The 14,575-nt window shown below is 40.6% G+C and overlaps 1 protein-coding gene across 1 annotated transcript in view; it reads right to left on the reverse strand.

Moving 5' to 3' along the window:
- Window positions 1–4,281: 4,281 nt before the first annotated feature.
- The window catches only part of LOC311596048 (uncharacterized protein), a 104,178-nt gene continuing 93,884 nt past the window's right edge, over window positions 4,282–14,575 (reverse strand). Inside the window, exons 11-12 of the mRNA XM_084779245.1 lie at window positions 7,619–7,754; window positions 4,282–5,725 (exon numbers count right to left, since the gene is read on the reverse strand). Coding sequence (XP_084635371.1) covers window positions 5,626–5,725; window positions 7,619–7,754 — 236 coding nt within the window. The 3' untranslated portion in view covers window positions 4,282–5,625. The remainder of the gene's footprint in view (window positions 5,726–7,618; window positions 7,755–14,575) is intronic.

Consider the following 14,575-nt stretch of genomic DNA (forward strand, 5'->3'; position numbering starts at 1 on the left):
GGAGTCCTATTGTGTATTAGCATCATGGCAGGCCACATGCCCCAGGAGTAGTTGGCCAACAGAAAAGCCTCTTCTTGAAGTCATGGGAACTAACACAGAACTGCATAACAGGACAATGGCGCAGAGAGTGAGAGACTTTGGAGAACTTAGTCCTAAGTGGGATGTCTTCTCTTCATCAACCCCCATCTCCCAGAGCCCAATACAAGTAAGAGGATGTGGAAAGATTTAAAAGGCCAGAGGCAGTTGTGGACTCCAAGGAAACAGTGTTTTCCAGAAACAACAGAACTGATGCACACATGAACTCCCAGACTGTCAGAAGATACTGGGCCTGAGGGGGAAATATAAGGTCCCATCTGTAACTAAGAAACTATCTAAACATAATGCTTTTTTTGTAAAGGAAAAATTAAATTTCTCCAATGGAGTCTCAGTGTGTATTAACCATACATCTAGGCAGGCTACATGCCCAGGAGTTCTTGGCCGACACAAAGTAAACTCAGTGCTATTTTTGTAGACTTTTGTATTATACTGCTTTGCTTGGACATTTTTTTTTCTTATTTATCTTCTGCTTGTATTTTTGATTTCCTTTTTTGTTTCTGGGGTTTGCATGTGCCTGTATTTCTTGTTATGTTGTTGTTGTTGTTGTTATTGTTTTTGTGGTTGATTTTTGGGTTTCTTTTTTGTTTGTTTGTTTTGGGTTGCTTTTGAATGGGCAGGAGAGAGTTGGGGGGGCCAGGAAGATCGAGAAGAGTTAGGGAGAAGAAAAAGTATGATAATATCACGTATGAAAAATTCAGTTAAAATGTTGAATTTTTTAAAGATAGAGAAGAATGAGTGAAGCAGAGAGTGGTAGAGAGATTTGCGTCTCTTCAGTCTCAGGCCCTGTTTAAATTGCCCCTGGAGCATAGGACACCATTACCTCACATGCATTAAAAATGTATGGCTAAGCTCTCTCCCCGAAACTCCTGTGATTTTAAGTCTTCAACTGTGTCCAAGTTAGAATTGAAACTTAACATTAGAAGACTTAAATGTCTTTTGTGATTATATTGTAAATTGGAGTTTATTTATTTTTTATAAAATGGAGTTTATCTATAACAAATGTTAATTGCTTAATATTATGCTCTTTTATGCTATTATGCTAATGTTATAGGACAAGAAGGCTTCTGCCTATTTCATAAACAAAATACGCATAGTTTATTTTTATTAATTTATTCTTGTTACATCTCAATGGTTATCCCATCCCTTGTATCCTCCTATTCTTCCCTCCCTCCCATTTTCCCCTTATTCCCCTCCCCTATGACTGTGCCTGAGTGGGACTTCCTCCGCCTTTATATGCTCATAGGGTATCAAGTCTCTTCTTGGTAGCCTGCTATTCTTCCTCTGAGTGCCACCAGGTCTCCCCCTCCAGGGGACATGGTCAAATATTAGGCACCAGAGTACGTGAGAAAGTCAGACCCCACTCTCCACTCAACTGTGGAGAATGTTCCGACCATTGGCTAGATCTGGGTAGGGCTTTGAAGTTTACGGCCTGTATTGTCCTTGGCTGGTGCCTTAGTTTGAATGGGACCCCTGGGCCCAAATCTGCCTATCATAATGTTCTACTTGTAGGTTTCTAGGACCCTCTGGATCCTTCTACTTTGCTATTCTCCCATGCTTCTCTCATCTAGAGTCCCAATAGGATGTCCTCCTCTCTGTCCCAGTTTCCTGGTAAGTGAAGACTTTCATGGGACATGCCCCTTGGGCTAGTGTTCAGATATAAGTGAGTACCATTTGAGTCTTTCTGCTTCTGGCTTAACTCACTCATTATGATCATTTCTAGCTCTATCCATTTGCCCACAAATTTCGGGAATTCCATGTTTTTAATAGCTGAGTAGTACTCCATAGTGTAAATGTACCACAGTTTCTTTATCCATTCTTCTACTGATGGACACTTAGGCTGTTTCCATGTTCTGGCTATTATGAATAAGGCTGCTATGAACATGGTTGAGCAAATTTTATTGTTGTGTGCTGGAGCATCTTCTGGGTATTTTCCAAGGAGTGGAATAGCTGGGTCTTGAGGAAGCCCTATTCCCATTTTTCTGAGATAGCACCAGATAGATTTCCAAGGTGGCTGTACTAGTTTGCATTCCCACCAGCAATGAAGGAGTGTTCCTCTCTCCCCACATCCTCGCCAGCATGTGGTGTCGCTTGAATTTTTGATATTAGCCATTCTGATGGGTGTAAGATGGAATCTCAGAGTTGTTTTGATGTGCATTTCCCTGATGACTAAGGAGGTTGAGCATTTGTTTAAGTGTTTCTCAGCCATTTGATATTCCTCTGTTGAGAATTCTCTGTTTAGTCCCAAGCCCCATTTCTCAAAAGGGTTATTTGGTTTGGTGAAAATATGCATAGTTTTTAATCTCTGAAACTATCAAATAGTAACTGCAGAGGTCCTTCCATTTTGCTTCAAAAGATTGATAAAACAGCTTTTTGGAATTTTTTTGAAAGTGTGTGTAATGAATCTGGTATATCTAGCTACCTTAGGGCAGTAGCCTGTGAAGAACTCATGGAAATAAAAATGTTCTGCCCAAAAGTGCATACCACTCTGGAAAGGCCAGTTTGAAAACAAGAAAGTATTAATATTAACCAATGTTGGTGTAAATAATTGTGTGTGTATGTGTGTGTGTGTGTGTGTGTGTGTGTGTGTGTGTGTCCATGTGTGATGTAAAGTTATTGTGAGAACAGAGTAATTACTTTTAGAAAAAGTGCTTATAGCTTATAGCTTAACTGTTATGGCCTGAAGTAGAGAAGTCATTGATAAGAATTTCATGTGGTCTCTTGGGAAACTCACACAGTATACACACTTCTATAATTTTAGCTGTGGAGGAAGCATTCTCTTTCCTCGAAAGTTCGGGGGAAATTATTGTTGCAAGCCCCAATAAAAACAGAAGCTTTATATCCTGTCCAGATAGAGTCTTGATACATCCTTCTATATCGTCCCCACCTTCAGACCCTCGGGAGACAAGACAGCTTTCTGTATTTTTCCTGGAGCTCTTTTCAGAGACATGAGGTCCATGTGTATGGTGACTAGTCCTTGCTAGTGACACTAAAAACCATCCTGGGACTCTATAGGGTTACATACCTCTCCAGGACTTTTCGTGGGTGGCTGTGCTTATTGAATTTCCACAGAAACTTGAGACAGGGAATTCCTTAGGGAATGATAAGATTGTAACCAGAACGAGGGAGGGCTGACTCTGAGCCACTTGCTGTGTTCCAATGCTTTGAGTGTCTTTTCTACCTTGTCTGGTGGCAGTCAGAAAGGGTGGCTCAGGATATGTGCTCACTACATATCTACTGACTGAGCCTGTGGGAAGTGCTCCCTGATTTGGCAAAAAGGCTAAGGCTGTGTGTACAGCCAGATCCTGCATATGTAGCAGGTAGGCTGTTTCTGTATTCTCCCCTTCTGAGCATATCTATTGGAGATGCAAGTCGGCTGGGCCTTTGGAAACATTCTTAGCCTTAGAGCTAAAAAGTGTATTTTGTTTTCCTTTCTGGGTTACGTTTACTCATTGAGAATCACATAAAAACTACCAACCTTCTCTGCATGAAAATGCCCACCGAGAATTTTTTTTCAACTCAATGTCCATAATTATTAAGGTCAGCTGAACCTTCCATAAATAGCAACAGCTAGTTCAGGGCTGTGTCTGTGGACTTTAAAAGTTGGTATCATTCACTTTCAAAGAATTTATGTGAATGCTTAAGACACAGAAAACAACAGTCACATTTGACTGAGGTATTGCTTTTGTTTTCCCTCTTGCAAGGGGTGAGCTCCGTGCCAGTGTTACAGTTGGCTGTGGTTGCTAGCTGGCTGCCTGGTAACGGCACAGTTTGTGCATTCCATGGCCAGGCTCCAGAGAGCCAGAAACACCATAGGGGAGCGGAAGTGCTAGCCCCAGGTTCCTGACATGAACATTCCTGAAGGTTCTGCTGAAAGACCGCTTTATTGTCATGGCAGATTCTGTGAGAACAAAGGCCCCATTTTCAGGATATAGAGCTATGTGTTGTTTTAATTAAATATTTTTTGATTATGGCAGTAAGTTGGTCAGAGCATTATAGCATGCTGCTTTTGGGCATGAGCTCATATAAGCAGCGTCTCCTAATTCATGGAGCAGGCAGCACACCCTCAACTTCCTCACAAGACTATGTTATTTGAATAATGACAAATAGCAGGCACAGGCAGTGTTTGGGGGATTCCATAGTCATTTTAGCCAAGGAGTGATACAGAATATAGGACAATGACATGATTTTATTACCTGTTTCACACTTAAGATTGTCTGGAAAATAATAGTATAATTTAAACCAACATGGGATACTTCTATGAGATGTAACAAATGAAAGAGGGCATTAATTTGAAAGAGAGCATGGAAAGATATATGGAAAGGTTTAGAGGGAGGGGTAAAGGGAATAATAATGTAATTATATTATAATCTCAAAACCTAAAAGAAGTAATAAAAATTATTCTAAGTAATATAAAAAATATGGAGTATTGCTTCAAGTTTTTTTCCTGCAGACTGGAAGTGTTTGACAGGACACTTCAGTGTCTTTGTGTGACCATATCACCTTTTCCTGGGCATGGTGAGTTGAGTGGGTGGGCTACACAGGAAGACGTAGGGTGAGGAGATGAACCTGGGAGTCAGCTGTGCTCCGTTCTACCAGGATTCACTGGTATGGTCATCAGCAGGAAGTCACCTCCCTTTTCCTCATCTCTGAGGAGGACAAATTAAACTGCAAAACCACCATGGGTATGAAACAGCATTCTTGTGAAAGGACCAGCTTGCTTTTGCATTTTGAGTTGCTTCAGGGTATTTGAATCTTAACAGGTGGACATGAAACCCATGGTCCATGTCCAGCATGTGGGACTTCCAAAATGCATCGCACCCTCCTCAGCACTCCTCCTCAGCAGTAGGAACCACTGCACTAAGAAATACAGCCAAGGCTTCTTTTTACTTTCTTCATATTTTGTTTTCTACATCTAGAGCAATGAGTTCTTGGTTCATTTTAGTCTTATAGAAATTTACACGCTGAATCAGATCAATGCCTTTGAGGTGTCTCCTATAGTGTCAGTCTATTTCCTTATTTTATTGATTTTTAAATAATAACGTCTAAAAATTATTTAGTAGAACTCCACCTACAAAGTCCTGGGGGTAGCGTTCCTCATAAGAGAGCCTGATGAGATGACCTCCTTTGGCCGAAGTGCTCATCTTATAAGAAACATCATTCTCACGATTTTAGTTTTCTCTAATGTCCTGCATCCTGGCCCAAAGATTTCCCTTGAAGCTTGCAGCCAAAGTTCTGAATGAAACATTTAGCAAAGAGTATTAAAAAATGAGACAAATACATGTTCATTTATGTCTTCAAGAGCTGGAAGTAGGGGGTTGGGGGTACCCTGGTGTACATGTAAGCAGCCTCGGCTATAATGTAAGTGCAATGCTTGAAAACTGATGGTGGCGAGTGGCTCCAGGTTTTAATGCATAAGAAGTAGATCCATTTGTAAAACTGCGTTTCAGAGCGTTGGGAAAAAAATGTTTCACTTCTTTCCTCAAGCTGGGAACGACCTTGTGGAATCTGTCTTTTTAATTGGAGTTTCTTTCACATTCTGGTCTCCTCTAGAGGTCGGTTCATGAACTCTTGAATAGCTTGGTCCAAAGGAAGCCATTTTTTGATAGATGTTTTCAAAGCTGTGATCCAGCTGCAAGAAAAAGAAATCATAGAACAGATCATTAGGTCTGTCAGGCAGGCCCTGGGGAGATAAGATGTGACAGAATTCTTTAATTTATTTTCTAATTGTTACTCTTGGCTATTTAGTTTGGAATTAATGGGAAAAACATGCTCTGTGGATTTCAGGTTGAGTGAGAAGGTGAAATACAGAGATGGCTCAGCAATGAAAGCGAGGGGCATAGAAGAGAGGAAGGTGTTCATAAATTGTGATCAGTGGAATTATATGGCTTTGACATGGCTAATAGTATTTTGTTGCTTTCATTTAATTTTAAACTTTGTTGATCAAACATTTAATAAACATTGCTATTTTAGCAAAAAAAATTTCTTTATGTTAAATCCCAGAAACCACACAACTTTCTAGTTAATTCTCTGTTTCTTTCTCTCTTTTATTTTCTTGGACAATGTTTTATGAAACCTTGTTTCTAAGGTCCGGTGCTGTATACTAAACTACCACGAATAACAACCGGACACAGTTTCTCATCTCAGGATGGTCTCAGAATCACAAATGAATTTTTTTTTATCACTTTCTAAATTTACTTTAGGGGTAAGTGGAATAATATGTAGCTCTAAGTTCTATCCAGTGTTTGGCTTTCCACTGTTATGCTTTGAAGTATTTCCCCAGTGGCTCAATATTGGTTTTTTTACTGTAAAATAAGTAAATAAATAAATAAACAAGTAAGTAAAATCCCAACTGTTCAGCCTGCTGTAACAGAGAAACCAGTAGGTTTTACCATATGGGACGTAGATCAGTTTCAGTGACCCTTGCTCTGGTGTGTTAGCTGCAGGCTTCCCATCATTCTCTGCTTGCCAGCTGTCCAGGAAGAGAGTCCTGGCAACACACCTAGCAGTAACCTGCCTGCCTCCTATGCCAGTGCTTCCTCCAAAGGAGAGCCACGAGCAATGTTTACATAGAGGGAAGAGGCTGATGAGGTCCCTAATCTCTTGCCCAAGGGTCTATGTGAGAGAGATCCCCTGAAAACCCCACTTTTGGAGTTGTGCTTCTTTGTGTTTAAACCACAATTTCTTGTATATGTCCTTTAAATGTTATATCAGGTCATGTAGTGGCTTTACTAAGGAATTTCTTTATGGGAACTTTGTAGTTGTAATAAAAGGCCTGGGGCATGTGGGAGATTTCAGTGGTGCAGGTTAGAGTCTGGATGGGTAGAGAGGACATGGGCATTTTGAGGAGATTAGAAAGGAGGAGGTTGGTGCTGAGTGACTCCTTCCCACTGTGTTGTGTCTAGTGATGTCACCAGTCTTATATATTTCATAACCATTTGAATGAAGTGTTCTTGAATGACAACCCAAGACTAACACAGCACAGATTAAATCAGTTTTATGTCCTACAGTGGCTTTTATAATAAAACAACCAACCAACTATAAATGTCAATGCAAGCTGCTATGTGACAAGAGATCAACTGACAAATCTGTTTTACTCAAGTAAGATATGCTAAGTATGATTTTAAAATCTATGGAATATTTATAAATTGTAAATGGTGTGTGTGTGTGTGTGTGTGTGTGTGTGTGTGTGTGTGTGTGTGTGTGTGTTAATGTTGAAGCCAGAGTTACTCACTGTCTTGGGAGGAATTCAGGTTATCATGTCTTCCTTTGAGGGGAAAAAGTATCTCTAGGGAAGTCACCAAAAAAAAAAAAAAAAAAAAAAAAAGGATGAAAGAAAAATAATCCTGGATAATAGTAAGTATGAAACTTGCAAAGAAAGGATGGATTGCCCTTAGGGAGTGGAGCTGGGAAGTAAGGGGATGGGTTTGTTTGTCAAGGCTGACACAGAGGGAGGAGGGGAGCTCTTGGCTGACCTCTTGTCAAGACTGATAAACAGAAGGCAGAAGAGGAGGTCCTGGCTTACCGCTGGTTTTCTGTTTTATTTTCTGCACAGAAATAGAAAGTCTTGAACTCTTCTGATGAAGGCTTGAGTTCAATTACTGATTGCTCAAAGCCCTGGGTCTGTTCAGTCACCCTATATCCTTGAAGATATAGGCCACCTGCACAGGGTGAAAGCAAAGAGGCGAGAACAAGTGAGAACAGGGAAAGTAGGGAGGAAAAGGTGTCAGGAAAGGTGTTAAGATTCTATGTGTGAAAGGACTGCTTTTCCAGATGAATAGCCCCACACTGATTAGCATCCAGTAGCAAGGCTGGCAGCAGAATTAGAACTTCTTGGTTCCATTTGTAAATGATAAGTGTTTATCTGTTCAAACTCTGTGCTTGGATAAGCTTCTTTACCAGAAGGACGTACGTTTGAAATAAAATTTCCATTATCAAAGAGGAACAGCTGTAATACCATATAAGAAGAAAATTAAATAGTATTTCTTGGGGCAGAGTCATTAAAACATACTTCCTGAAGCATGATGAAGCCTGCAGGCAGTTTCTACAACCCACACAGATTCGCACCCATTTGTGTATGTACTGTAAATCCCACTTAAAACATGAACCCAGAGGTTGATACGAAAATGCTAACTTAAATTAGCAATGAGAATAGATGACTAATTATAAAAAGTAATTTTCTTCTCATGGTCCTTTAAATCCAAGGACCTGGTTGGTCTGAATTTTGTTTCCATTTTGAGGTGGTCTGTTTCTTCTGCTCTGGTTGCCCAATCTTGTACAGAGGCTCAGGCATTATCAGTTATAATAGTGACAGGATGTTTCGAGATCCACGCCTCCTGTGTAGCCTTGCTCTCATCCCCTAGCACCTCCTGCTGTGACCACCGTGCACTTCACTTAAAAAAGCAAACAAGAAAACACCACACTGCTCTTAAGAGCCTGTGCACCGATGGCATGGAAATACAGAAAGGAGATTTGAGTAGGGTTGACTCTGGCTTCCGGTCAGTCACACTCACCATCAGCCATGTGAGGAAGACAGATGTTTTCATTTATGCAGAATGAAGGGTTTTAAACCTTAGAAATTAGGTTAGGGGGTGCTTTTTAATTTTTATGGAGGATATGAAAGGCGATATTAAATTTCATTTCTATTTTCCTTTGAAAAGAGTCCAGTTTGGAGGTCAAAAGAAAACATTGACTTCAGAAATGAACAGGATTTTTCTTTCCAATTCTGTCAGCATCAGTGGTATGGTGTTTGCCAATAGGGTGATACCACTCTTGAGACAGGCTGATGGACGAGGGGTGCATTGGATGGAAAACAGCTTTTAGAACTGCATCACTGACTCACCATAAGCTCCCCAGACTGGTGGCCTTACTCTACTTACGATACTTGTGTATCCATCAGTATTACTTTCCTCACATCGGAAAGAAACACCACACCAGGAGCAGTCACTCCTTAGCTCAGGTGCCAGCCCGGCTGATGGAAATCCCTACCCACTCTCCATCTCTCTGTGTTTGCTATTTTCCCTGCAGCACCTACTAGGAAAGCAACTAGGAAAGCACATACCCTTTTTTCTTTGTCTGCTCTCTTTCACTTACCATAATGTTTTCAGGGTTCATCTATATTACATACCATATTAGATATTGGTGCTTTATTCCTTTTAGTGGTAGCGTGATGTTTTGTTGTAGAGACCTAGCACGCTTTACCTCCGTGCTTCCTAACTGATGGCAGCTAAGACTCTCTTGGACAAGGCAAGTCATTGTCTTCAATGGGGTAAGCATTACACGGTCCAGTGGATGGCTCCACACCCCTGCTGGTGGGGACAATGCTGGATGATAAGATCAGCAGGTCACCAAACCAAAAGGCACAAAAGTGTGGTGGAAGAAAGGCGTGTGGGTTGGTGTGGAGGGAGGAGGATAAGAAAGGATCCACCTGCGTATCAGCTGTTTGTCTATTGTTATGATAAAATGCCATGAGCAAGTCAACTCAAATCATAAAGAGTTTATTGGGGGCTTTTGGTCCCACAGGGTCATGCTCCATAGCAGTGCGGAAGAGCAGCACAGCGGGTGGCTGGAGCGGAAAGCTAAGAGCTAAACCTTGAACCACAAACAGGAAACAGAGAGAGCTAATTGGGAACTGTAGTAGCTTCTGAACCTCAGAGCTCGCCCCAGTGATACACTTCTTCCACCAAGGCCACATCTCCTAACCATACCCAAACAGAACTAATAACTAGAGAGCGAGTGTTCAAATGCCTGGAGTTTAGTGGACACATCCCATTCAGACTACCCCAAAGTGTAGAGCCAGAATGCATGATGTATATGTATGAAACAGTAAAAGCAAATAGATATAAAAATATAAAAGAATGTAAAAAAAAATTTTTTTTTTTTGGTGCAAGCAACAAAGCCTTGTAGCCATTTTCCTAGCCACTTGCAGGGCCTAAGTGGCCATGAAGCCTGTGGCTGTAACCCCAGCACCTTGTTAAAGGAAGCTTCTCTGGGTCTGTGCCTCTTTGTTAGGTGAGTAACAGTAATTATCAGTCCAGTCCAATGTTAGCTGAATGAACTGTGCAGCCATTCTATGCCTCGTTAACTGTAGAATAATCTCTCTGAGAAGTGCTCACAGATCTTGAAGGGATTTAGTAACAAACAATGGTGGACAGTCATAATTTGTCACATCTAGATTTTGCTGGGGAGAGATAAAAGGGAATGTGGAGAGAGTGCCAAGAGCCTTCAGCCTTAGGTAAAAGTCCTTGACCAAGGCTCTTTTGAAATAGTCTTAATATTAGCAGATGCATGAGACCAAGTAGTTCATTTTGCTAAAGGACAAATACCTCTCTTGACACGAAAGCAAAGGTAGCCTCCCAGGGACCAAGAGGATGTCTCTCCAACCCCTCCATTGCACACTAGAGGCATATAGACCCAGCTGAATGGAGAAGTGTGGTTAGTGCCTAATATGGTTCGCACTGAAAACCAGGGCTACACTGGTCTCTACAGCTAGCTTTCCCCTCTCTTTTTACTTTTGTCTTTTCTCTCATTTTATTGTTCTCTGTATTTTTGTGCTGTAGGTAAAAGGGAATTCCATGTCAGTAAAATTATGACTACATCTACGAACAGGTAACATATGAGGTCTCCCAGCTCTGAAGAAGAATCAGTGTGTTACAATAAAAACGAGTTAGAATATATAAAGCAGTAAAGAAACTCAGATGCTAAGTCAGAAGCATGAAGCAAAGAATACCATGTGTGTTACGGTGGTAATTCAAAAGCAGTGACTAGCTTTATATTCCCTGTTTTAAGATCTGACATAAAAGTCACCATTGGAGCAGGCATGTACACAGAGACTAAAGACTTTGGCATATAAGTTTTGTTTTAATTATTTTGGTCGTGATCCATAGGTCTAATAAATGAATATTATTGCATGTTTTCATATAATTGAGCACAGGTTTGTGAAGAACTATACCATGTCTTTTCATTTAAAAATAATTGTATTTATTAATTAGTAGGTATGTTTATGAATGCAATATATTATATATATTTTATATATATGAGAGAAAGAGAGACTATCAGGTACGTGAAAGTCAGAGGACAACTGTTTTGAGTCTGCTTTCTCCTTTCATTGTTTCTGGGGGCAGAACTCAGGACATTAGCCTTGCACTCCTATTAACTGAGCCATCTCATTAGTGTGCGCCATGTTTTCTATTCAGTTCTTTAAAAAATAGTCACAACTGACTACACTGATTATATGGCACAGAACCAGGGCCTTCAGCATTAGAAACCCTGGTGTAACTGGTAGTAAGGGTCTAGCTCAGTGTTATCACTCCCTGGGGAAGAAAGCTACAGGGACTTGTAAGTTGTATTAGAGCTAAGCGGAACTTTACGAACACAGGCATAGCAAGAATTCTAGATTAGAGCAGGTCAAATATCATTTCTTTAGCATCTCTAGGAAGAATCAAAGATGAATAATGGAATTCTATGTAGTCTTTCTTTTCTGGTGGGGTTCATATTGCCAACTTGAAGATTCTAGACCCATCTGTGAGACACATCTCTCGACACACCTGTGAAGGCCTATTTAGATTAGGTAATGATTTTCTTCCTCAGGGCTGAGCTGAGAAGACCCCTACATATATGGTAGGAAATTTCTAGCAATGGTACTGGCATGGGGAAAGCCAAGGGGAAAGGTCTTTTGCTTCTGCGCCTGCTTGCTGTCATCTCTTGCTGGTGAGTCGTTGCTGCTGTCACTTTCATTGACATCAGAACCCAGCTTCTTTGGCCTTCCAGTGTGGAAGGAAGACCAGTGGCCCTCAGGAATCATCCACACCTCCAGCAGCTGACTGGGACTGAGGAGGGGCCCAGTCTCCTTGCTTGAGCAGCTTCTGGGTTCTCAGCATCCCCAGTGTGAAGCAGCCACAGCTGGACTCTCCACACTGTACTTTGTAAGCCAGTCTAATAAAAACCCTTTTGAACAAAAACCTTTGGATATATATTCACTATATTGGTGTGGGTCATTTCTCTAGGAAAAGACCAAAACATGCTGAAGGGCTTGCTGATGGTGGAGGAAATGCAGAATGGGTTGTAGAGGAAGGTTGTTATAAATACCTGCTAAGGGCATGGGGCCAAATGAAGAAACACAGATTATAAGTGACATGAGTGTTTCTGTCATATTTTGTTAGGAGTGTGTTCATATATATAGTTGTCTTTTCTCTCCTATTTATCATGTGTTGTAACATTGGTTCTGAGAATATCAGTGGTTATAATATTTAAAGTTTGGGATACTAATAGAATGTCCCTCAAGGGACTTTGCCACCTATTTTAAAAATTATAATTCATTTGTAGTTATAAATGAGATAGTTAAATTATGTTAAGCATAATTATGACACACACACATATACATATATAAATCTTTAACACACACACACACACACACACACACACACACACACACACACAACCCCGACTAATGCAAAAGGCAATGTTTGTAGATTGTTGTTAGGGACTATGCTGTTTTAGTAAAGTAGGTTTGTAGACTCTCCTCCAATACACACAATTTCACTAGCTTTGAGTAGTTAGATAAGTGTCCAGTACCAGACATGCTCTCTCTCTTATTGATCAGACCTTAATTCGAATTAGAGAGCTCTTGGTTACTGTCAAGGTATGTGTGCCACTACTGTTTCTCTGGGAATTCAAAAAAAGCTCATGATCCTCAAGAAGTTTGGAAGTCCTTACATTTTTTTTTCTGAGTTTGGAGCAACATGTAAATTTAGACTTAAACACTCCATATATATATATATGGAAATAATCTCTTATGATGGCTAGATCTGAGCCCAGGGATTCTGCTTGATCTAAGGCACCAACCATGGACAAAACGGGCAGTCATCATCAAACCCCTACCCAGATCTAGCCAAGGGACAGAACATTCTCCACAGCTAAGTGGAGACTGGGGACTGACTTTCACAGGATCTCTGGTGCCCCATATTTGGCCATGTCCCTTTGTGGGGGAGGCCCAATGGCACTCGGAAGAAGGATAGAGGACTACCAAGAAAAGACTTGATACCCTAGCACCATATTCAGGGGGAGGAGGTTCCCCCACAGCCACAGTCATAGGGAAGGGGGATTGGGGTGAAAGTGGGAGGGAGGGAGGAATGGGAGGATGCATGGGATGGGATAGAAAATGAGATGTAATAGGAATTATTTTTAATTTTCAATAAAAATGTGTAAAAAAAAAAAGAAAAAGAAAATTAGCTTGGGGAGGGAGCTAGAGAGATGGCTTAGAGGTTAAAAGCACTGTCTATTCTTCCCAATGTCCTGAGTTCAATCCCAGCAACCACATGGTGACTCACAACCATCCATAATGAGATCTGGTGTCCTCTTCTGGCATGCGGGCACATATGGGGGCAGAATACTATATCAATAATAAATAAATAGAATCTTTAAAAAGAAAAAAGAAAATTAGCTTTATTGACTTGGTAGTAATATTGATATTTTAAATTAATGTTCTAAGTCAATGATGAATCTGCAGTTCTGATTGTTTTGTTTGCCTTAATTCTCATTCTGTTACCACCCATTAAAGTTGGAGAGTTTAAGCTGCCCAGGAAGAGCCTGCTCTATTAGTTCCGAGAGAGGCTGTTTAAGCTCTTCATAGCTGTACATTCATCTGGGTCATTTCAAAAACATCTTCAGTATGATTAAGAGGAGATGCATTCCACTGTTCATCCTGAATGGAAGAAAGTGGGCCATGGAGTGATGTGAGCATTCTATCTCTTTAAACATGCAAAGAGTTGGAGTTGTCAGTAGATTATTTCTTCCCACTGCACTTAGTTATACATGAACATTAATGCTAAAAATCGGAGTCAAATGACTTGGGTTCCATATGCACACTACTAGCTAATATTGAATGGTCATTCAAATAGCAAACATTTCAAGTGGAAATATGACAATACCAATTAGCTTTATTAAAAATTACAGGAGAATATGAAAATAGAGCAAATTTCATTGGTGGGTAGGTAGGAAGGAGGTCCATAGAGAAATATGAGAAGGAGGGATAAATACTACTGAAGATGCTTGAAAAGGACTTAGTATCTAAAAATACATATAATACATATAAGTCTAGGAGTATACATATACTTGTTCAATGAATGTTGTATGTCAACTTGACAAAGCTGAAGTCATCTGAAAGGATAGAACCTCAATTAAGAAAATGCTTCCATAAAATCGGGCTGTGGGTAAGCCTGTAGGGCATTCTCCTAATTAGTGATGAATGGAGGAGAGCCCAGACCACGTGGTCATGCCGTCCTTGGGCTTGTGGTCCTGGGTTGTATAAGAAAGGAGACTGAGCAAGCCAGAAAGCAGCACACCCCCATGGCCTCTTCCTTAGCTCCTGCCTGCAGGTTCCTGTCTGTTTTAGTTCCTGTCCTCGCTTCCTTCAATGATGAACAGTGATGTGAAAGTAATACAAATAAACCATCTCCTCTTTGACTTTCTTTTCATCGCGGTA

This window comes from Acomys minous (assembly GCF_964271855.1).
Source record: "Acomys minous genome assembly, chromosome: 4".
In the NCBI taxonomy this organism is placed as follows: domain Eukaryota; kingdom Metazoa; phylum Chordata; class Mammalia; order Rodentia; family Muridae; genus Acomys; species Acomys minous.